The sequence below is a fragment of the Octopus bimaculoides genome, chromosome 1 (assembly GCF_046866305.1).
Source record: "Octopus bimaculoides isolate indiv1 chromosome 1, ASM4686630v1, whole genome shotgun sequence".
In the NCBI taxonomy this organism is placed as follows: Eukaryota; Metazoa; Mollusca; class Cephalopoda; order Octopoda; family Octopodidae; genus Octopus; species Octopus bimaculoides.
In genome coordinates, this window is record NC_142928.1 from 194,601,089 (window position 1) to 194,625,491 (window position 24,403).

At 37.6% G+C, this 24,403-nt stretch overlaps 1 protein-coding gene across 2 annotated transcripts; it reads left to right on the plus strand.

Annotated features, from left to right (window-relative positions):
* On the plus strand, positions 1-22,926 carry LOC149137920 (uncharacterized). Of its 2 annotated transcripts, none has more exons than XM_089364909.1 (2): positions 1-137; positions 19,565-21,939. In XM_089364909.1, exon 2 carries the CDS (start codon positions 19,575-19,577, stop codon positions 21,795-21,797), a length of 2,223 nt encoding a protein of 740 aa, XP_089221035.1. In that variant the 5' UTR covers positions 1-137; positions 19,565-19,574; the 3' UTR covers positions 21,798-21,939. The 2 variants fall into 2 exon arrangements, with proteins under 2 accessions (XP_089221035.1, XP_089221037.1); XM_089364911.1 differs by lacking the exon at positions 1-137 and adding an exon at positions 11,473-11,620 and having other exon boundaries at positions 19,565-22,926.
* Positions 22,927-24,403: the final 1,477 nt, after the last annotated feature.

The following is a 24,403-nucleotide window of genomic DNA, read 5'->3' on the forward strand; positions in this document are numbered from 1 at the left end:
CCACTGCCCCCGAACAAACAAGACGGGTCAAACAAACTGCAAAGAAGAACGGGCAGAAACAAACTGAGGAGACGTGGTGCCAGAAGCCTCTACATGGACAATATAAAGTGAATTGAACGAGACGCATCCATTTCCAAGTAAGTTTATCTTCACCTTTCTGATGCGACTCTCTACTCTATACTGTTTTCTTCCTCCATCCTTCTCTAATACCCTTTTCCTCCACTTCCCCGTTTTCTCTCTCTCTCTCTCTCTCTTCTCTCTCTCTCTCTCTCTCTCTCTCTCTCTCTCTCGCTCTCTCTCTCTTGATGCTTACACGTGATTATCATTCATCTCTCTTTTCCTCACGTGACCATCTTTCTTTTCCTGCACAGTCGTTTAAACTAACGGACGTGTTATTTTCTCTCTCATCTATCGTTTCTCTTTCCAAAAGTGTTTCTCACAGCGTTCACTATTTTCCTCTCGTTCTGGGCCAACGACCCTCCATCTTTGTTTTCTTTCGGTTTCCTTGTTTGTCTCTACTGTCCTTTTATTGTTCCCAACTTTGAACTTCAATAAATCATAAATTTTATTTTAGAATTTATGGGAGCAGCTGTCTTTGAAGATTCATAGTGTCGTTGAATATTCGAAATGAGGAGTAGATAGACAGCTGACAACTGATGAAGGGTCCTTTCTCTGTGTTAACTTATCCTGTTTTCAATTATTTTCTCCTTGTTTACGTATTTCCCGCATTTGTCTAAGTATTTCAAGATATTTGCACCGTTGGTGATGTCCTGTACTCATATTTGCATGTAAATATATATCTATATATTATATATTATCTCGTATATATATATATATATATATATATATATATATATATATATATATATATATATATATATATATATATATATATATATTATATATTATTTCGTATATATATATATATATATATATATATATATATATATATATATACTTTTTCACGTCTGGCCGTATAGCCTTTTTTGTTTGTTTATTTCACTGTTTAGTTTTCCTGTCCTGTTTTCCGTCCGCCACTATCCCCCATGGAACAAATTTAATTTGTGTCCGTGGGAAGAGCCATTGTAACGATGCGTCCTGCCCTAACTCTTTGAAAAGCCAGTGTTATAATGGAGACAGCTGACGAAAGAAATGTTCTCTATGTAGCCTGTGTGTTTTCTGCACCTTGTTTATCCTTTTGTCCATGTTTTTTTGCAACGTTATATACCCAGATATGAATCTATATATACATGTAGATGAAGGTATGTACATACACGGACATATATATGCATATACTCTTATATTATATATATATATATATATATATATATATATATATATATATATATATATATATATATGCATACATACATATATATATATGTATGTGTGTGTGTGTATAAAATGAACGTGTGTGTGTGTGTGTGTGTGTGTGCCATTTACAGATACATGAGGACAGACACGTACACTTAGTCACATTATCTCTCTCTCTCTCACACACACACACACTCTCTCTCTCTCCCTTTCACACACGCCCATTTCATATTCACGTACATACATCTATCACTTTCTCCTCTCTTTCAATTTAAAACAAAATTAAATGAATAACATTTTTTTACAGAAATTAACAAGCTCTGGATGATAAAATTACATTCAATTAAAAATATTTCTAAATGGTTAAAATATTGTGTACGTCAAAAAGTCAACGGTTTTTCTTTCTTAGAGAGTGCGAACACAATGTGTGTGTATATGTCACAGATAGCGAACGTTTGTTTGTGTTAATTGAGACGCAATGACATTCATTATATGTGTGTGTGTATTCTGTATGTGTGTATATGTGTTGATGTCATGGAAGCCATACATTTTTTTCATCAAGAAATAACAAAGAATGTGTTTAATCGTTTAAATAAAGGTTGAAATGTTACAAAAATTTGTACTGCACTACCGAATCTAAGTATGAAGATAAATATGTAAAAGAATTAAGATAAAATATACTATTTCTGAGATATTTCAGTTACACACAGACATCCCTAGAGTTTTAGTATTATCAATATATATATATATATATATATATATATATATATATATATATATATATAATTAGCATGAAGCCTTAAGAATGCAGTGAGCAACAACCAATTTGGAAATGAGAGCTAAGGTCTCAGTGCATCCGCCAGAAGGCATCAAAATAATAGAAAATTACAGTATGCGAGGAAACAGACTGAGAATTCAAGAGGCTACCTATAAAGATTAAGCCGTTCAGATGCTCATATAACATGGTTCCGTGTGTTGGCTCGAGGGCCTCAACCATCCCCAGTATGAGTTACTGGGCAAGAAATTCTAAATCCGCCACCTTATAAATCCATTCGCGTTCTGTCATGTTTTGCACCAAAAAACCAGCAACGCATGGTGCAAAATATTTATGAGCAGAAAACATTCGTATGTATACATTCGAAATCAGATGTTACTATTGTTAATACTATCTATGCCAAGTACTTTTAATTGATGATATTAACAGCAGTAACACAGGCGGTTCACAGGTTTAATAGCATTATAGGCTATAAAATATAAAATTAGCGGGAAAATTAAAGGATATAGTGTGGTGTTAATATTATCTGCATATATATATATATATATATATATATATAAGCAATGTTAATTCTCTAAATGAAGTATTAACAGTAACTGCACGATAAAGTGAAGTGTATTGCCACTTAAGTGTGGCTGACCCCTAGGGGTGGATGTTACTGTTGCTTTAGCCCCAGGAGGACATCTCCTCCAGCTGGCTTATCGACACACTACTGTGTCCTGTTTGTTTTGCCAAGGGAAGTTACCCCTCTCATCTTGATCGTAGCACAAACGGACCCGGGATCGGACGCTGACGAAGGGAAATAACCCTGAAACCCGGGTCCGTTCGTGCCACGATCAAGATGAGAGGGGTAACTTCCCTTGGCAAAACAAACAGGACACAGTAGTGTGTCGATAAGCCAGCTGGAGGAGATGTCCTCCTGGGGCTAAAGCAACAGTAACATCCACCCCTAGGGGTCAGCCACACTTAAGTGGCAATACACTTCACTTTATATATATATATATATATATATATATATATATATATATATATATATATATATATATTACTCTCTCTTTTATTCTTTTACTTGCTTCAATCATTTAACTGTGGCCATACTGGAGCACCACCTTTTGTCGAGCATATCGACCCCAGAACCTATTCTTTGTAAGCCTAGTACTTATTCTATCGATCTCTTTTGCCGAACGGGTAAGTTACGGGGCCGTAAACACACCAGAATCGGTTGTCAAGCGATGTTGGGGGGAGGGGACAAACACAAACATATACACACACATATACACACACATATATATATATATATATATATATATATATATATATATATATATATATATATATATATATATATATATATATACACATATATACAACGGTCTTCTTTCAGCTTCCGTCTACCAAATCCACCCACAAGGATTTGGTCGGCTCGAGGGTATAGTAGAACACACTTGCCTAAGGTGCCACGCAGTGGGACTGAACCCGGAACCATGTGTTTCGTAAGCAAGCTACTTACCACACAGTCACAAGCAATGTATACATGTATCTGTATAAGAATATCCGACTTACACAGAATGCAAATGATACAGAGAAATAAAGGTGTTGAAGAAAAGTATTACAAATCCAACAACTGTTTCTGGGGATTTGGTTGTCCAAAATAATGCTTGTAGCTTGATTCCATTGTAGAAGGAGACGAGCCTCCATCTTCAGGGGTGAGATCTTACATTTGAGATGTTAAAGAAAAGAAGTTCAAAGATAGAATGAATACGTGGAGAGCTAGGTGTATTAGAGGGGGAAATTGGGGAGGTATTCAGATAGGGAATAGTGAGAGGAGAAAATAAAATTCAAGAGTGAGGGGTTAATAAAGAGACTAGTAGGGAGTAATAGTAGTAGAGGTGGAAGAGAGGAGGGCTGTGTTAGTGGGAATTGGTGAAATAATGAGAAAAGAGAATGGCCATTATTTGAGAGGAGTAAATTGACTGGTTCAATGGCTGACGGAGATTACTAAGTAGAGAAGAATGAGAGAAGATAGAGGGAGGTGGATAGAGTGATGAGGAGAGTTGATAGTCTATACTGTCCGTATTGTTCTCTCCAATGCATTCCATATTGTTCTTGGCTAATGATACATCAAGCCTCGTATGGAGATAGTAAAAAGACGCCCGTCCTCTCTTCCAGATCAGTGGCTGTCATTGCAATATTAAGATGTTCATGTCTGTAAGGAGGCGAGCTGGCGGAGACGTTAGCACGACGGGCGAAATGCTTAGCGGTATTTCGTGTGCCTTGACGTTCTGAGTTCAAATTCCGCTGAGGTCGGCTTTGCCTTTCATCCTTTCGGGGTCGATAGGTTAAGTACCAGTTGCGTACTGGTGTCCATATAATCGACAGGTCCCTCCCTAAAAATTTCGGGCCTTGTACCTAGAGTAGAGAAGAATACTTCTTTGCAGACTATGTTCTTCGTGTAAGTTACCCCTGTTCTCGTCCTTTCTTTGTCAGTGTTGATAGCTTTAACTCAAGCATCAGATAAGTTGCAAGCTCTTGAGAATGCAACATATTGCTGACCATGGCCGAATACAGGTTCAGGCAAGAACAGCCCCACTCTATCAAATGTCTTCCCTTGAGATTTATGGATAGTCATTGCATAAGACAGGCGAAGGGGAAACTGGTTTCTTTCTAATGTGAATCGCAAGTTTGTGATGCGCATGCGTTAAGTATTAGGTGATATAAAATATTTAGTTCAATTCACAAAAAATTACTTTTCTCCATCCACTCACCATCACCACCAGCACTAGCAACAGTAGCAGCACCACTCTGCCTACCTGCCTGCCTGTCTGTCTGTCTCTCTCTATCTATCTATCTCTCTCTCTCCCGCTGTGCCTTTCTTTAACATCACCCCTCTGCTAAAATTATATTTCTAACTCTCCTCTATATCACTAACTTCAACTAACTTTTTTAACCACGTAATAAACATTACGTTCCCCCTACCACGTGTCATGGACGCTTCTCTCTTCGTCGTTTCTCTCTTCTTTTTTTCTTTCTCTCTCGTTCTACCTCATTGTTCGCCTTATCCTCTTTGTCTCTGTCCCTCTTTTTCTCTATACAAGTGAAAGCGTTACCGACGGGCTAGGTAACGGAATGACGAGTAGAATTATGATTAATCTATACCTAAAATGTCCATATAGAGAATAAGGTAGACCGAGTTTAGTTTAAACAAAACCAAGGCAGCAGAGATTTATCATCAATCCAAAATGTCTTCGAATACCGCATCATATTTCTTTCATAACTCATAGTTTTCTATGATTGACGTCCGGGAACATTCAGAGAAGTTGCACAAATCTACCGCCGCATATCATTCACTTTTAGTTGATGTAGAATCCAGTTTTGTTGATGTAAGTTGATTCCTTCATGACAATTTCAGGCTTCAAACGAACATGATTGCTATCCTGAAGAAACAAACCAACAGAATAAACAGGTATGCAACAAATTAGACAATAGCAACTAGTTACATTTTTCAAGGGGAAGAACTCTTTGACAGTATGTCTCAGTCCCCCCCCCCCCCCCCTGAATTGCTATACTTTCGACGACGAACTGTGAATGAGGCGGAGGTTACGGCCAACTAAAGTAAGATGTACAAATAGTATTAATGATTTCTAATTTAGGAATGAGGCCAGCAATTTTGAAGGGAGGCGGTGAGACGATTTCATCGACCTTAGTGCTACACGGTAATCCCAAAAGAGGAAAAGCAGAGTTGATCTCCGTTGGATTTCAACTCGAAATGTAAATAGCTGCAAAAAATATCGTAAGGCCCTTAATGGAGACGCTTTTACGATTCTGCTAATACTGGGACTTAGGGAAAAGTAATGACAGAAATAACGAAAGGGAATCATAGAGGGAGGAAAAGGTGGAAGATGTGAAGCAGTATGAGGTGTCTGTGCACACACACACACACACACACACATAAGTGCATGTATGTACACACACACACATACATACACACACACACACAATACATACATACATACATACATACATACATAACAGCTGCAACAACACGAACAACGACAAAAAAAGAACCAACACCGCCACCATTGCGATGGCAGCATGAACGAGCAGAGAAACACAAAACGATACAAAATCCGGTGCTTGTGCACCATCGCCTCAATGCTCAAGAGATCAGCTTTTCTCAAAACCTGTGTGTCTGGAGTTTTTAAGGTCCAGCCTACATTCAGAATGTCTCTTAGACATCTCTGATGGAAGCGTTCAAGGACTTTTACATGATGTTTGTAAAGGGTCCATGTTTCACATGAGTAAAGGATCGTTGTCAGTACACATGCACGGTACACAGCAATGTTTGTTTACCTTGTGATGCCATGCTGGGACCAGACACGCAACTGAAGGGACCAGAAGGAATCAGTTGCTGTCTGCATCCTGAAAGCTATTTCATCATCCACGAAGCAAGAACGGCTGAGTGTGCTGCTATATATGTCTATATGTACGTAAATATCTAGGTATTGATCTTACATGGACCTACGAGTGTAAACTGGTATATATATATGTAAGAACGACCGTACGAACTCAAAAAAGGAGAAATGGTGACGAATGGAAAAACAGGACTCCTTTTATTTAAAACGCGTCACACGGTCGAACACAAAAGTTTATATCAAAGATGATATACATATATGTTATTCTACGATAACATAAATAGCCAGTAAAGGAAGACGATAAACACAACCGTATGAAATGAATAACAGAATTATTTATTGTGGCGTTAAAATGTATGTCTGTGTGTGAGTGTGAATGCGACATATAAGAACATAATAAAAGACAGGCCGTCGTATAAAGAAAAGAGTGTGTAAGTGATACATGTATGTGTATGCGTTATATACAGCAGATAAAAAGAGTCAGTAACACGTGTGAGCATTTATACCAGTTCTTAGAGTACACAATAGGAAGAGTCTGTATGTGAAAGAAATTGAGGCGTATGAGTGGCAGCGCGATCACTAGTTTTGATGTTGTGGCTTCAATGCTGGGCCGGGTTCTTGAGGACAGACGTTATTCGCAGGCTGAACTCTTGTCTGTTTATTTATCGTGGTGAAGCTGAAACACCTAACAGAATCGAAGAGAGAATATGTGCCGCTGTAGTTTGATTGCTCGTGAACGTTGAAAGTCGTGTTGACTATGGTTGGCGATGCTGGTGGCGAAGACGATGCTTGGTGGTAGTCGTAGAATCGTGTTGCTGATGACGACGTCGGTGGTAGTCGTAGCTGGAGATGCTGCTGCTGTAGTCGCTGGAATTGCTGCTACTGATTTGTGTGGTACACGGAACAGTCTCTAAGAGAAACTGAACCGAGACGAATTTGCCGGGTATAATTTGGCTATTTATAACATTCTGGGGGCTCCAGGAGAGGATTAGAAAGACACTATCACGTGACCTTATTAGGAGCTGTGATTGGTCAGTTTGCGTTCTGGCGGGAACGGTTCGAAGCATTTGCCGCTTCAAATAATAATCAGTCACGTGATGACAGGGAAATGTGTTTTCCACTACGCCCGCGCTTGTTTATATTTAACAGCGGGGAAGATGGCTTCTTTGTGTATAATGGCGATAGGTAGTTTCACTACACACACATATATATATATATATATATATATATATATATATATATATATATATATATATATATATGTGTGTGTGTGTGTGTGTGTGTGTGTGTGCGCATATATGTAAATCTAAATCTTTTTTATTTGCTGGTAGGGACATGTATAGTAATATGAACGTGTGTATCTGCGAGTATATGTAGGTTCGCATACATATATATAAAACGAAGTTTACCCTTAGAAGCGTTGAAGCAAACTTCGTTTGTTTACGTTTATCGTAATTTGAATTTAACGTAGGATAGCGTCTCATAAAGCGAGATTTCTATACATCTCAAATTTGCAGAAAAACTTGTGGCTGGGCAGTTTAGCTCAAAGGGTCGAGAGCACGGCAACGCCTTATCACAGAGGTGTGAGTTCGAGTCTCACGTCCGGGCTCCCACACTTTTTTCTGCAAAATGGGAGTAGTTTAGCCTGTTCAGGCTATATAAAATCACTTCTTTAAAAGGTTACATATTTATATATGTAATTTGTATCCATTATATATATATATTTATATGTTGTTGTTGTTGGCACTCCGTCGCTTACGACGTCGAGGGTTCCAGTTGATCCGATCAACGGAACAGCCTGCTCGTTAAATTAACGTGCAAGTGGCTGAGCACTCCACAGACACGTGTACCCTTAACGTAGTTCTCAGGGATATTCAACGTGACAGTGTGACAAGGCTGACCCTTTGAATTACAGGCACACCAGAAACAGGAAGTAAGAGGGAGAGAAAGTTGTGGTGAAAGAGTACAGCAGGGTTCAGCAGCTGCCGGAGCTTCGTGAAGATTTAGGTGTTTTCTCTCAATAAACACTCACAACGCCCGGTCTGGGAATCGAAACCGCGATCCTACGACCGCGAGTCCGCTGCCCTAACCACTGGGCCATTGCACCTCCACACACACACACACACACACACACACATATATATATATGTGTGTGTGTGTGTGTATGTATAAAGAGAGAAAAGGATAAAGAGACCAATTGCAAAGCTAGAAATATATTTTATGGATAAAGTCTTACAGATGTTTCAGGGAAAATCCAATGTATCCCTTCATCGGAGACGGTAATAGTAGAGGAATGGATTATTACATCTATAAGAGGAGAGTTGTAGTAAGACGTGAGAGTCATGTGCTGAAAAAAGAACAAAGAAGAAACAGTACTTGGAGTGGAGCTTCATTCCGGCAGTAAACATCCATGTAAGGAATCCTTGTGGGTATTTTCCGGAGATAATTGTAGTAGCAAAGGTGGATATATATCATATCGTGTCCGGAGTAATCTGTGCGTTGTTTACTCAAAGGATAGCCCAAATCAAGTGAGAGATGTGTGTAGGGTCAAGAGGTCAAGACAGGAAGGGAAGGGGGAAAGAAGCAATTCAAGTGAGGAGTTATTCTGACAAGACATGGGAGAAGAAGTAGTAGAGGGAACAAAAGGAAGAATGTGGGGGTGGAGGCATAAGTTTAGTAAGGAAGAAGGTATGTGAGGAGGTAATGTGGAGAGGTATTTATATTGCGATAATTTCAGGCTATGAACCTATACGTGGTGAGGGTGTAGGTGGCATTCTAAAAACCGTATTTAGGAAATAAGAGAATTAGTAGTGATATGTTCTAAAAATAGAGCTAAACCTATTTTGAAGATGGTAGAAAGACCAGATGTTACCTAGGGTTGATTGGGGTTATCAATAGGGAGTCTGCCAGTGGTGGTGGTATTGGTGGCAAAGGAAAGTATGAAGGAGATAAATTAAGAAATTTAGTAGTGATAAGATCTAAAACGAAATAAATCTATTCTAAAGATAGTAGAAGAGGACCAGTTTGCTAGGTCGAATAGGTTACCTATAGGCAGTTGTGTGATTATGTTGTGTGGTCATTTGTACATTTGTGTCTGTGATAGAATTTGAATGTATGGAAAAAACGGTGATTGCAGGTGCTAAGTGCATCGTTATATCGATTAAGTAAAGTGGGAGAATTGTACTTTAAAATATGGAACGCCTCCTTTAAGCAAAGCTTGCAATTAGAGCGCTGGTCCTGGTATGGAATTCCAGAGTCCAGAATGGACCATTTTAAAGTGTACTGGGTATTTGTGTTTTTGAGGTGGTGAATGTGGTTGACTAGTGTTGTAGATTTACTGTTTGTCATATCTAAAAGAGTGCAAATGGGCTGCATAGCGTTGCTTTAAGTTTTTAGTTGAACCTATGTATGTAGCTGTAGAGTTATGTAGCAGATTGGTTACAGTGCATTTATATATTACGTTATATCTTACGCAATGCGTTTGCAGCGGGCAGATTGTCCCGGAGCGACAGTTACAAGTAGATGAGACTTGGGGGTTGGGCTTGAATTGCTTCTTTCCCCCTTCTCTTCCTGTCTTGACCTCTTGACCCTACACACATCTCTCACTTGATTTGGGCTATCCTTTGAGTAAACAACACACAGATTACTCCGGACACGATATGATATATATCCACCTTTGCTACTACAATTATCTCCGGAAAATACCCACAAGGATTCCTTACATGGATGTTTACTGCCGGAATGAAGCTCCACTCCAAGTACTGTTTCTTCTTTGTTCTTTTTTCAGCACATGACTCTCACGTCTTACTACAACTCTCCTCTTATAGATGTAATAATCCATTCCTCTACTATTACCGTCTCCGATGAAGGGATACATTGGATTTTCCCTGAAACAGCTGTAAGACTTTATCCATAAAATATATTTCTAACTTTGCCATTGTTCTCTTTATCCTTTTCTCTCTTTATACATACACACGCTAATACACGACTTATGTTATATTCCCCACTCATGTTTATACAGCGAAAGGGGCAAAACTAGCCGGTATACAGCACTTACTTGGTATTACCTGTATCTTTGGGTTTGGTTGAATCCAATACCCTTCATAACCTTTCATATATATATATATATATATATATATATATATATATATATATATATATATATATATATATATATGTATATAGACACACACATATATCAAACAAGATTCTTCACTGTGTGGCATATTTTGTGAGCTTATCAGTCGGTAGTGTTAAACATTAGAAAGAGATAAGTTGTTATGACTGGATTTGGTTGTGGCAGATACATGGAAAGTCTCGATAAGATTGTTGATTCTCTTTAGCTTCAGATTAAGCTGATCTTTGATAAGAAACATTCCTCCCGTGACTATCCCATACATTTCCTGTGTACAGAGAATCCAGCATCATAATTTCTGATTAACTTTAGGTTGGCCGAGTTTGATATGAGGGAACTTTCTCAGCTACCTCTTGTAGGTGAAGCCTTCTTTTTGAACCTTCTTCAATTATTTTCTGAATTCTTGAAACAGTTGATGGAGCCACAGACCAATCAGTTGCTATCTTACACATTTCTACACTTTTTACCAAATTTCAATATGAGCTCGTTTCTCATGCTTCTTCTTTGCCATTTTTATTTGGCATCTGAAGATGAAATAGAACATGACTGTCAAGAGAAATGCTTATACAGACATGATTTTTGAGTTTTCTAGTGATAAATATAACATTTTGGAAAATCCAGTAATAAGTCTACTTAAATGTGCAGGAGTGACTAAAGCTTCTCAGGTTACTGTACATGCATGTATAAAATTGGGTTATCCTCATGAATGATGTTATTGTATTCTTTACAGATATTGATTTACAAGTTTGCACATATATGTGTATCTTTCACATGCACAGGAAATACTCAACCCCTGTTCAAGCATAGCTATGATAATACAGTCTGTCTACCACCACTTGGGTTCTGTTTTGGTCAGGAAAGCACAGAGGAAAGTTGTTTTGTTGGATGAGAAATATTATTGATGCTTTTAAGAAATTGACTTACTTTTTGTCTCCCAGTATTTGTTGTGCGTACATCATTCAAACCGCGACAGACTCGGAAAAGGTAGGAGAATTATTATTTTTGTAGTTTAGTAATATGTCTGTCTTGAGGAAGTAGATCTATGATACAAGATATTCTAACCTTGAACATCACCCTTTCTATTGACATGCAGTATCCACCAATGTATTTCCTTTCTAAGAATTCAAGGAATGATTTGAGAGATATTTAACTGTTATTTTTAGCATTTTGTTGTCTTTGGAGGAGTTCACTGTGCGACCGGGTGTCTGTCTGAGGATAAACCATGAATCAATCTTATTTTATTTTTCTCACTGATTTAGGAACTCCTATAAATGGTGTTGCCATACGTTTCCTGTTTGTTGTTATTTTTGTGGTTTCACACATTTTCCTCCAGAAGAAGTTTATGTCTTCTCGTGAAGAAGTTCCTGTGATGTTCACTGCTCCTCCTCTCATGTCTTTGTCTACTGCTGCCAGGTCCTCGATAAATTTTTCGTTTACTGTTTTTCTCTTGGTTATTCTCTTCTGATTTTGGGGTTTCTCACTGACAGATTTTAGCTCCTGCTTGAGGGTGAGCAGTTCGTAATTGAGTATTATCTTTTTGTTATCTACAAACATCACTTCTATCTCCTTCTTCAGTTTTCGTTGGTGAGCTTTTAATACCGTGTCTGGTAGTCTTTTGCTTACTTTCATATAGAATACTCTCTCTTCGAGGAAGCGCTTCGAATTCACAGTTATTTTTTTCTTGGAAAATCTTAGCAAGGGCATACTTCACCGCTATATAACCCTGACTACTATTACTACTATTACAACTACTACAATAATTGTTGCGGTTGTGCCTGCTATTTACCATAGTCGTAGTAGAGGGACAATGGTCAGTTATTTTAGCTTGTAATGTAGTCTGGCTGATGGGTGGTATAGTATCTGTTGGAATGTTATTAACTGCGAAACCACGTAGGATTCCAACACCGAACACGTTTTCGTTTATATTGTTTGGGAGAAGGTTAATTTCAGATCTTTTTCCAAAATATCTCCTTCATTGAAAATAATACTGAAACTGTGTTTTTTAAACAATCGTCTAGATTATTCCATAATATAAGTTTTTAGAAAAGAAAGACAAAGAAACGAAAACAAACGTGAAAAATAAGAAAAAGGGAAAGGAAAGAAAGAGAAAAAGACCATCAAATCAGCACCAAGTGCTTCAGTTCGTTGCACACCATAAGGCTCAAGGGAACCTAATGATACAAGCCAGCACTTCGCAGCATAACCACGGTCGATGGCGAGGGTAAGGGGTTGGAAAAGCCAAGCGCCCTCACAGGCATCACCTGACATCTCGGTGAAGCGAGCTGCCGACGATGACAAGAACTTCACTGTTAGTGGCTCACTCCCACCAAATGTCTCAAACGCCATAAGTTGGAAGATATAGTTCACTGTCAGGTCCGATACTTGAGGGTTTTGTTCCGTTCGGCTACTAACTTTCTTCCTACGAATGACCCATTGCTTGTTGGCGTAAATATTTCTCAGTGAAATAATTTAGTTGTGGGTGCAGATCGTCCATGTATGATTCCAATCTGATCCTACATCCAACAACAGGATTTTGTTTCGCTCTTCCATAATTAATAAATCTGTCCTCAATTCATAAATTCAAGAAAATAATGAGTTTTGTGTTTACGGTTTCTTCTGTAATTACAGCTAGAAAGAATCTGTTTATCTGTTGAGCTGTTGTTTTTCTTCTGTTCCTTGGTTGTGTTGTTGTTGATGTTGTGTCCAGCCATGTTGTTTGTAGTAACTCTCGGCATGCCAAATTGAAGTCGAAAATCAATACGATCTTTAATAAAAGGCTCCTTCAGTTAATTCAACTGAAGATTAACCAGTTATTTAACAGGGCTTCAAAGATGGAGATGGTATTCATCGTATATTCGATAAATAATTCCGCACAGTGCCTGTTTGTATGTATGTATGTATGTATGTATGTATGTATGTATGTATGTATGTATTCTCATGCATATAGTTACATATCTAGACATGCTCATATATCTTTAATGATTAACTTCTCGAAAGTTTTACAGATTTTTACAGTTCCATTGATGGATTAGATTTGTAATCTTCGAATTAGCTTATCAATATTTCAGCATAGATATTCTCTTTTTCACTGATCTTCAGCTTTATGTTAACATCCGGTGGGCAGCTAATTTCCACAACTGTACACAGTTTCTCTTCTCTACCTCCAATCATTATATCAGGTCTGTTGGGCTTACATTTTATTGAGGTCTTCACTGGGATATTCTACCAGTATTCCTTTTTATTATGTGTGACTATGGTTTCTACCATATTGTGGATGCTTATTTTGTTTCTTCTCGAGACTATGCTTGGGTGTTTAAAAGATGTTGCCGAAGGGACATGATGCGACATTCAAAGGCATCTTAGATAAATGTTAAGCCTCTGCCGAGTTGTTTTCGTTTTAGGTCGGAGCGGTCTACGTCACTGTTTATATGGAAATTCAGTGTGTTTGTTAGTATTTTTCGGGTTTTCACATCAAGGCTCGGATCTCATGAAGCTTCCGATCAAGCAGCTCTAATGTTGGTACGAGTACTGTCACTGCAAATACGTTGTAGGACACTGTTTTATTGAATGTAGAGAGATCTGAGTTCCAAATTTTCTTTATTTGGCTGTAATATTCTTTAGTGGCACGTATTTTGTTACAGGTGCCGTTAGAAGATATATTTTCATCTACCCCTAGGTACCAGGAACATTCCTCAACAGATATACGGGAAACAGTCAAATCATTGACGGAAATGCTACAAGTCTGGTTTATAGTTTTCCCCCCTATTCACACCCATATGACAACATTTATCCTGACCAAACACCAGCCGTACATCCTTTGGAAATGTTGTAACTGGCTCAAGGATCTTTTTCATCTCACGCACATTCTTTGCATAAAGCTTTAAGTCATCCACAAAGAAACAATGTGTAATTTTGATATTTTTATTTCCTTGTGAACCAGTAAGATATCCTTCAGACCTCCTTAGCATGAATGACAAGGAGTTTACAGAAAATATAAAGAGCATCACAGAGAGGCTGTCACCTTGGAATATGCCATTGCGACACTGCATTCTATCAGTGATAATACAGTCACTCATTGTGTTTAAGTTTAATATGGTGGCCCACGATGAAATCATGTCAGCTATGGTTTTGACTATTTTCACTGGAACTTTAGCAAGTTGAAGGGTTTCTGGCATCCATGTGTGGGGAACACAGTGAAAGGTTTTCTTGTAGTCTCGCTACATTGAAACTAGATTCCTCCTATGCTCTCGCATCTCTGACATCACAGTTTTGTTGATTAACAATTGCTCGGCTCATGTATGTATGTATGTATGTATGTATGTATGTATGTATGTATGTATGCATGTATGTATGTGCAGCAGGAATATTTAATCAGTACATCCAATGCCACGGTTCTGACCAATTGGGACATCGCCTAGAACTGACCTGCAGAACTGCAGAGACTCTAGCCGTTGGAGCTGTCTCTCTGATCCGATGGTTTGGCTATAGAAAAACCTCATCTCAAGCACCTACGGCAGAGCGCCACAGATGTGAGACAGAGAACACACAACGCTAAGAGCTGCCAGACAGAGTGCTGAGGAGATCCCACGCAGAGAATACTGAAAGAATGGCCTAGCTAAGAGATGACCTGTTACTTCACAACTGAATTTCCTTGTCTGTCTTCACAATCACACGAAGAAAAGCAACATCCCAACTCTCCACAATTTGGTCGTTCTTCCTAACGATATCTTTCGTTGTAAAACGAAGAAAATAAATACCTCCTTAACTGAATATCCCTCGACCAGGTTTACGTCTTTATCACTAATCCATCTTCGTTACATATATATGTTTCCCTCTCTTCTGCTTTTAATCATTTAACCCATTAAGTCCCAGGGTACTGAAATTTCAGAATATTACGTTTAAATTTTCAAAGATGATTGAAAATAGAGTAAAATGATAAAAATCAATTATAAAAACTGCTTTACTCAAAGTAGAAATAGAAATACACGGTGTCCTATAAAGAGGACCCTGGGACAATGTGATATACTCATAAATTCAAAATCCTTCATATGTTATCTATTAATATATTCTATTGGTATTAAAGTTTATATATAAAATAGCTAAAGTTTTTGAAAGAATACAGTGAAATACAAAACATACAAAAAATAATGCATTGAAGGAAATCCATTCAAGAAAACAATGCTTTGTGGAAATGAGCAAAAGCAATCTAGACACAGGGTTACGTTGCTCTTTTCACAATGATTTAGTGGTTTACCGCTGTAAGACTTATTCTGACAACGTCGTTGCTGATCTCGTTTAGCTATTATATGGACTTTCATATCAAATTTAACGTCAGCAATGGGTGTGGATTGTGTGATCATCTTTGTTTATTGTCCAGATTGCTTAGCAGTGGAGTGCTTTAGATATGAAACACATAGATATCTCCTGAAATCGAGTAAATTTTTATGTTTCACCCTTTACCTCGTGGATCAGTTTATAAATAGTCCATGCATTTACAACAGTCATATCAATAACTCTAGTCAACAATGGCCTGTACCACTTTATGCCTCTAATTGAGGTTGCATATTTTGACGCCAACCAGTCCGGCTTGTCAACTTCACCCACGTAGTTGTTATATGAGTCCCAAACATGTGGTCGAGTCACATTGCCTTTGCTTTTTATTCCTCACTCTGGCGTTGTACATTGCACATTTGGTTCAACTGAATCATAATTAGTCCCAATTGTCACACATTTAGTGTCAAGCCACCTAACTATAAGGATTTCATTATTGATTTCAAATCTATAATCATATGAACCTCTTGGCCCCTCTTTCATCAATGCTGTTTCGTTGAGAAGACATCTCTTGAGACGATTATCTCTCGTAGCAGTTGCTTCAAACCTCATTTGCCCGAGGTGCACTAGCAAACCATACTTTGTGAACAAATTATCAAAATATACGGAATGTGACCGAGGACCATCTACCACTCCAAGTAACTCTATTTGCAAGTGAAAGATCGTTTTGAGGTCCTTCTTGAATACTCTTACAACAATACAGATCAAAGTTGTAACAAGATCCTGTAACACCGCACAATGCCCCAAATTTGTAACAAAATCTTATGGGTCTCCCTTTTATAAATTTTTTGAGTGAATTATGTCCATAGTGTTTGACCATCGACTGACAGACTCTTTTCAAAAATTCCGAATTTACTGAAGGAATTCTGGTAAAGGGAGACCGAACTACGTAACCTTTATCATCTTTATTCTCCTCCCAGATTTCATAATTGCGAAAGTGATTGCTGCTTTTAAGATGCTGGAATCGATTTGTTGTAATAGCAGTATTGATTAATGGCAGACCCAGATCTTCGTCACTTGATCAGTAATTTCTTGTGGAGGGTAACTTAATATAACTTGAAGATATTAAAACTCCAAGAAATGTTTTAATTCATCTACAGAAAAGGTTTCGATTTTCTCCTTCCTGGACGCACAATATTGAACAGTTTCTTTCGCTATGTAGTCATATAATTCTGGGGTTTGCAAGTTTTCAGTCGAAAATCACTCCGATCAGTTAATTCATCTGAAGATTAACAAGTCATTTAATAAGGCTGGTAGTTGTAGCTTCAGAGTTGGAGTTAGTATTCATCGTATTTTCGATAAATAGTCTTCCACACCAAATACGCCACTTGTCACCTCAAGTTCCATTCTACGTATGTATGTATGTATGTATGTATATATTTGATAAGAAGGATTTATCTACATTTATTCCAGGAAATGGCATTGTGCATTGTTTCTGCGACAGCACCATGTCACATAGGGAGGTAGAACCTTGATGACATTATTGGGCAACTGCAAATCACTTGGGTGATGTCTTCCACAGAAACACGACACGCCCATTTCAGTGAGACTGGATCCTCGAAACACTGTGTTTTCCACCCACATGTAGCAATAAGACTTTTCACACACCCCATCCCCAACAAACCAAACAACATCTCTCTTCTTCTTCACATTTCCTCTCGTTCATGCACTATGCTTATCCTCATCTCTTGTACCCCAATCCTGTCCTCACTACCCCTTTGCTAATCTGCTGTCCAACACCCCTCCATTTACCCAGGTCTCATCGGTCACTGCATTCCCCAACCCCACACTATTTGAATTCATATGAAGTCTCTACTCCCTCACCATCTCTCTCTTTCACTCTTGCTCTCTTTCACTCTCTCTCTATCACTTCCTGTTTCTTTGTCTTGCTCTTTCTCTCTCTCTTTTATCATGCTTTCTCCCTCTGACTGGTTTACCACGGATCTCCTTTACTGCAACGCACCTGTTTCTGTCCTCATTCATGATCTCTCACTGTCTCTCTCTCTCGGACCGGACAACCACCTACCTCCTCTACAGTAACCCTGCTTGTTTCTACCTATTTCTATCTCTCTGTCACACCAACCTCTCTTCATCTGGCACAAGTTCACACCCATTCTGAAAGGATATTTGTCTTGCAAATTACTTGGTGACCCTGCAAATGTTGGTGCCACGTAAAGAGCAACCAATCCACACTGTAACGTGTTTAGCGTTTGGAAGAGCATCCAGTTGTAAAAATCATTCCAAAACTGACCTAGCCTATGCTGGTGCCACGTAAAAGACACTCTTCCAGGTTGTTGGTTAGGAAGGGCATCCGTCCCTAAAAGCCATGCTAAAACATACACTGAAGCCTTGTGCAGGCTTTTGCCTAGCCAGCTCCTGTCAAACCGTCCAAACCATGCCAGCGTGAAAAGCAGACGTTAAATGATGAGGATGATGAGGATTATGATGACGATGACAAGGATGATGATGATGATGATGACGGCGACGACGATGATGATGATGGCGATGATACATCTATATTTTCAGCTGCACCTTAGAACACCAATGGTTTTAATGTCTCTTTTGTGGATTAGGTATTTAGTAGCAATCTCCCGTTCTTGGACTGTAAATGCATAGCTTACGAAGCGTAGTGTGACGTAACGGTCTTAAGTCCAAGAGAAGCTTCGTTTCACGTCTGTGTTACTCTCATTTTCAAGTCTACTAGAAACATACTCATATATGGTCATTTTTTTCTGCTATGCTGAGCGTTCCATTTTTAATCTGTGTGAAATGAAATTCATACTCATTTCATATATCTTTATCCTCTATATTCAAACATCCATATTTTCAGTTGAAATATAGCTTGATTCAGTTATGATGCTAATTTTAATATTTTGAACTAGGTAGCATCTAATTCCATAGAATATCTGTCATCTCCTGCATCCAGTGAATAGTAAATTTTAACCTTGAAACGGGGATATGTTTAAACATAAAAGAGATAGGTACTCGGCAACATTAAAATGCATTTGTAGTGGCGCGAAATTATAGCCGCCATTGAGGAAGTACTATTCTGCACATGCGCAGGGGACTTCACCACAGGAAGCCCCTCGAGTTGCGCATGCGTAGTAAAACTCGTACTTAAGCAGTTACTTTCATTATCTCAGTGAGTTGAGCTCAGACCTTCTACATGACAACACCTCGCTCCTCCACGAAGCACTTTTCACCATGATGCTATCGATGTGATAGCTACTTGCTTCTCTGGCAGGCATCAAGGAAGACCTTAACCTTCCATTACCAAACCTACAATTTAATCAGTGGCGGCTAAGCAGAATGACGGGAATTTGTATAACCAAGTATCATCATAAATAAAACCTTTTTATTATATTGTAAATTGTTCTGATGTCTCTTCATTAAAAATGCTGTTAAAAGGTGATAGAGAGAGACTAAAGTCTCTGTGACAACTGTCATACCTATATCAATACTATTTACACATTGCTTTCTCAGCTACATTGACCGCAACATTTATGTTTATTTCGTAACATTTGAAATATCTACGAAATAAAGAAACGGAATTGAATCTTCATTATTTTATATGCTTCGTTTTCTATATTTTTACAGATAACCAAATATGGCTGCCGTACAGACGATAATAAGAGCAGCCAGTTCTCTTATTATTTCAATCATTCTTATTATCACACTGACATCACTAAACATCGATGCGAAGGAACTCGGAAATAATTGTGAAATTAAAATTCCTCCCAATGTCAGTGAGATTTTATCTCGTTTAGTAAAATTAGAAAAAGATGTTTTCAATTTTGAAGTCCATTTATCAAACAAGTCACTTGATGACCTTCTTAATCCTGTACCATTAGATTATTTTGCAAATGCGAGAAATTTTACGTGGATTCCAGATAAGCCAGGTGCTTTAACTATATATAGAACTTTCTACTATGATTTTTCAATGCACACTTTTAATATGTTAGGCGTTTACGTTGCTAAACAAAGGATTGATATGAATATAACTTGTGGAAAACAAAATATTCAAAGACACGATCTAATAGATTTGATATTTGAGGAATTGAAAAGAATCTTATTTATCGACAAATTGCACATGGGAGAATCTGGATACATGTGTTTTTTAATAAATTTGTCAAGTGATATGAAAAAGAACAGCCCTCGCACGTATGAAGCTCACAGAAAAATTGGTATAAATCGAGAGATACTGAAGAACTATTGTTGCAGGATCTATAAAAACGGAAGCCATGTTTATCACTCCAAATCCATTTGTTCAGGAAAAACCATTGAAAACGCTGTATTCGAAGATTTTGGGAATGTCGCCGGAGCCATTTTGTGGGCTATATTACCATTAATTATTAGTTTCGTATCAAAAGCTAAATTACCTTCACATTCCCGTAATCTCTATCTGCCACTGTTTGCTCACGATGAATTCTTATTTACAATTAAAAACACGTTGCCATACAAATCCGAGTGGATCAATGGAAAACATAATATTTACACATTCTCTCATTTTGTGTCTTGGATATTTTGTTTCCACAATTCCTCTTTCTTTGTCTCAAGACTAAGAAGATTCCTGTGTATTCTATTCTCTCTTTCAGTAATTGTTCTGGATCTTTTGATGCATTACTTCTTTTTATATGAAACAATAGAAATGCTTTACCAAGATGATATACCATTGGGCTATCGCGCCCTAATATTAGGAATCTCGCGAAGTTATGAGAATTCAGATGGCTTCTTCGGGGGTCCATTTTTGTGGTTCATGGGCTACATATTTTTCAGCTTTATTCTCTTCGTTCTTCCCAGTCGTTTAAGTGAGACTATCGCTTATAATACATTACAGCAAACATCCACTTGCACGTTTCTCATTCAAAATAAGAGATTATTAGAGAAGTATGGCAATTTAAATGTTTCTACAGTACAGGATTATGATCTACTCTATGCGATAATGGAAGCTAATATTTCTACTGCTTTAAACCCAAATTTCTGGTATTTGATCATTTATACTTGGTTTAACCGTATAAAGAAAATTTGGTTATATTACTACGAAAGAAATATTTTCTGGCGATTCATTACACTTTGGCTCTTTATTTCCATTACAATTTTATTTGCAGTATTTTCTGTCTGTGAAGTATTTCTGTGCCTAGTTTATTATGGAATCCCAGTTGTTTATCTGATTTTAACTTTACCATTAAGTTATTTCAAAGTTTATATTTTCCCTCTGTATTTGAATCCTAACTATATTTTCAAGATTATTGCTTTCATTTTAACATTCATATCGTTTCTATGTTTTATAATTTGGGGAATTTATTATATCTATATATTTCTTACAAGTTTTCAAATCTTTTGCGAGTATATAGTTTCAATAGCCGTTGCAGTATTTGCTAAGCCTGGTACCATTGGTGAAATATGGTTCGTTTCCATGTTTCTTGTTTATGGTATTGCAATTATAAAAGCTGTTCAGAAACGGTATGACTTTATTCTGCTTAAATCTATAAAGTTAACCAAAATTATTCGTCCAAATTTAGTTAAGTCAAAATATGGGGAAGAATTCATAAACGCCAGTTTGTTCAAGACAATTGTTAACCATCATTTTCCATTGAGAAACGAGATTTGTAAATCCATTGTAAAACTGTTTCTAATTGTATATTTTTTCTTTGTTTGCAACAATATGTTAAATGAAAGTGAGTTCGACTTTTCAACATTCACAAAGATTATTTTTATACTGCTGACGTCTGGTATACCTAAGTTATTGTCTATAACAAATACGAATCTTAAGCTAACAATAACCGTGTTAGATAAAATTACCCAAACAATAAACGTATTTGAAGAATGAAATATATCACGGAGAAGTTTATCAAGTTATTGATATACTTCGATATAATCAAACAAAGTTTTTATGGATTATTAACTACATTGTATAACAACATCATCATCAACAACAACATCAACATCGATAGTTGTGGTCATTGAAAAGATTAGACGTGATACCATCAGTAACTGTTGCACTTGAAAGCATCAACACTCAACTACCAAAAGATTGGTGCAAGTGTGAAGGTAGAACACATACAAAAGTCGACATTGTTTGGAACAGGCAAGAATCCTCCGCAGGGTTCTTGAAGCATGACTAGTAAACATGTGTCATCTTAGCCTGCTGGCTTTGGACAGCTGATACTTTCCATCATACCCAGTAAAATATGCTGTGAGTTTTCATATGATAATAATAATAATTAATTCGTTTTATTGGCCACAAGGGCTAATATCAATTACAGACATATAAGGACAAAGACAGGACGAAGGTTAAAAAGGTTTTGTCCGAAAAGGTAGGGAAGTTCGTCTAAACAGAGGAAGAAAACGGAGAAAGATATAATAAATAAATAGATAAATAAATAAGTAGAACTCCCAAAGGGACGCCAGCCTTGACAGCGGCTGGACGTGTTTCTCGCTGCTCTGACCATTCAGTAGCTGAAAGCCATAGAAACACTAATATGACCCAACTGGACAACGGCGAACAAAAAAATAGAATAACTCTGAAAGACTGGAATATATACAATATCCTGTGAGTATTTAAAATTCCCTTCAAGATAAGTTAAGAAATTTACATGTATACAGTTTTCAAACACACAAACTATGATATCCACAACTGTTGTGAACACTCATCCTTATATATATATATACAATACAATATATACAATATATACAGCACAATATATACATATCCTGTGAGTATCTAAAATTCCCTTCAAAATAAGTTAAGAAATTTACATATCTACAGTTTTAAAACACACAAACTTTGACACCACCACGGTTGTGAACACTCATCCTTTCGTCTCTCCTTGAGGATCCGAAAAAGTAAAAAAGTAAACATACATTTTTTTTTTTAATTCTAAAAACATTAGTTTTCTCTGTGTGGACGTACAAAAGACCATCTTCGGTGAATCTTAAAACTTTCTGTGAAAATTTGACTCTTCTTGTTTTTTCTTTCCTTTCTCCCCGAGTATTCAGAAATGTAAACATCTTTTTTTATTGCAAAAACACAAGTGTTTTCTCTAACTGGACATACAAAAGAACATCTCTAGAAAAGTCAACTTTAATTTCTACAATATTATCTTTATTTTCTCCTTGACTAGCCGAAATGTGCAATAACAGAAATGCACGTGGAATAATAATAATTAATTCGTTTTATTGGCCACAAGGGCTAATACCAATTAAAAACATATAAGGACAAAGACAGGACGAAGGTTACAAAAGGTTTTGTCCGAAAAAGTAGGAAAGTTCGTCTAAACAGAGGAAGAAAACGGAGAAAAGATATAATAAATAAATAGATAAATAAATAAGTAGAACTCCCAAAGGGGGAGGCGCTTCGAAAAAGGAAAGGTTACACGTGGAAAAACCCATAAAACCACGGGAGCCTGGTCAGAAAAAAATAAGAAAGGGGTATAGAGCCCTTTCTCCTTTTACATTACCTTTTTTTTCTACAGGTGTATTCTCAGAATTGGTCCGTTTATACTGGCCATTCTTCCAACAATCACCCATCTTTCAACGAATTTGCTATGAGACAGCACTTCCCTCTCTACTCTCATCTTCCTTTTCAAGTGGAACTTGAAAAAGTTGATGAGGCCTTGGCCAAAGAGGAAAGTGTCTGTCTTTAGCCCTTTCAAACGGGTCCACCATATCACTTCTCTCGCTACAGCCACTAGGCATAGGAAAATTGCCTTGCCCTCCTGGTTAAAGGAGGTCTGGTCAAACACAACTTCTCTATTCACAAATAATACAGAACAGAGTAAGTCGGCCCGTCCTTAATTTTTCTTAAGGTCAAGGTCACTGTTGCTATTGTTTGCTGCTAGTAGTAGTAGACATTTGAACTCTTTTTGACCGATCCCATCCTATTCCACTCAAAAAAGGGAGAAAAAAAATACATGAGCCACTCTTACTACTACTGCTACTACTGATGCTGCTACTGCTGCTGCCACTACTACTACTACTGCTACTACCACTACTGCGCTGCTGCTGCTACCTCTGCTGCTGCTGCTACCACTGCTGCTGCTGTCACTACTACTGATATTACTACCGCTGCTACTACTGCCACTGGTACTGCTGATATGCTGTTACCACTGCTGCTACTGATAGTGATGTTGTTGCTACTACTACAACTACTGGTGGTGGTGGTGATGCTGCTGCTGCTAATGCTGAATGTATTTGTAAAATAAAATTTAAAAAAAAGAAAAAATGAAACTTTAATTATAATTTAACTTTACTTTAAAAAAAAAAATTCAAACAGTACACCAGATCGCTTGTCCAATGGTTATAATGGAAGCGCGCCAGTCAGGAATCTGTCAGCCTGACGACGAAAAATTTTCAAATGGCAGAATATCTTCCCCGAATACGAACCTGGAAGGTCATTTAGACGGGATTTGTCCCAAATTAAGCCCCCAAAGTTCA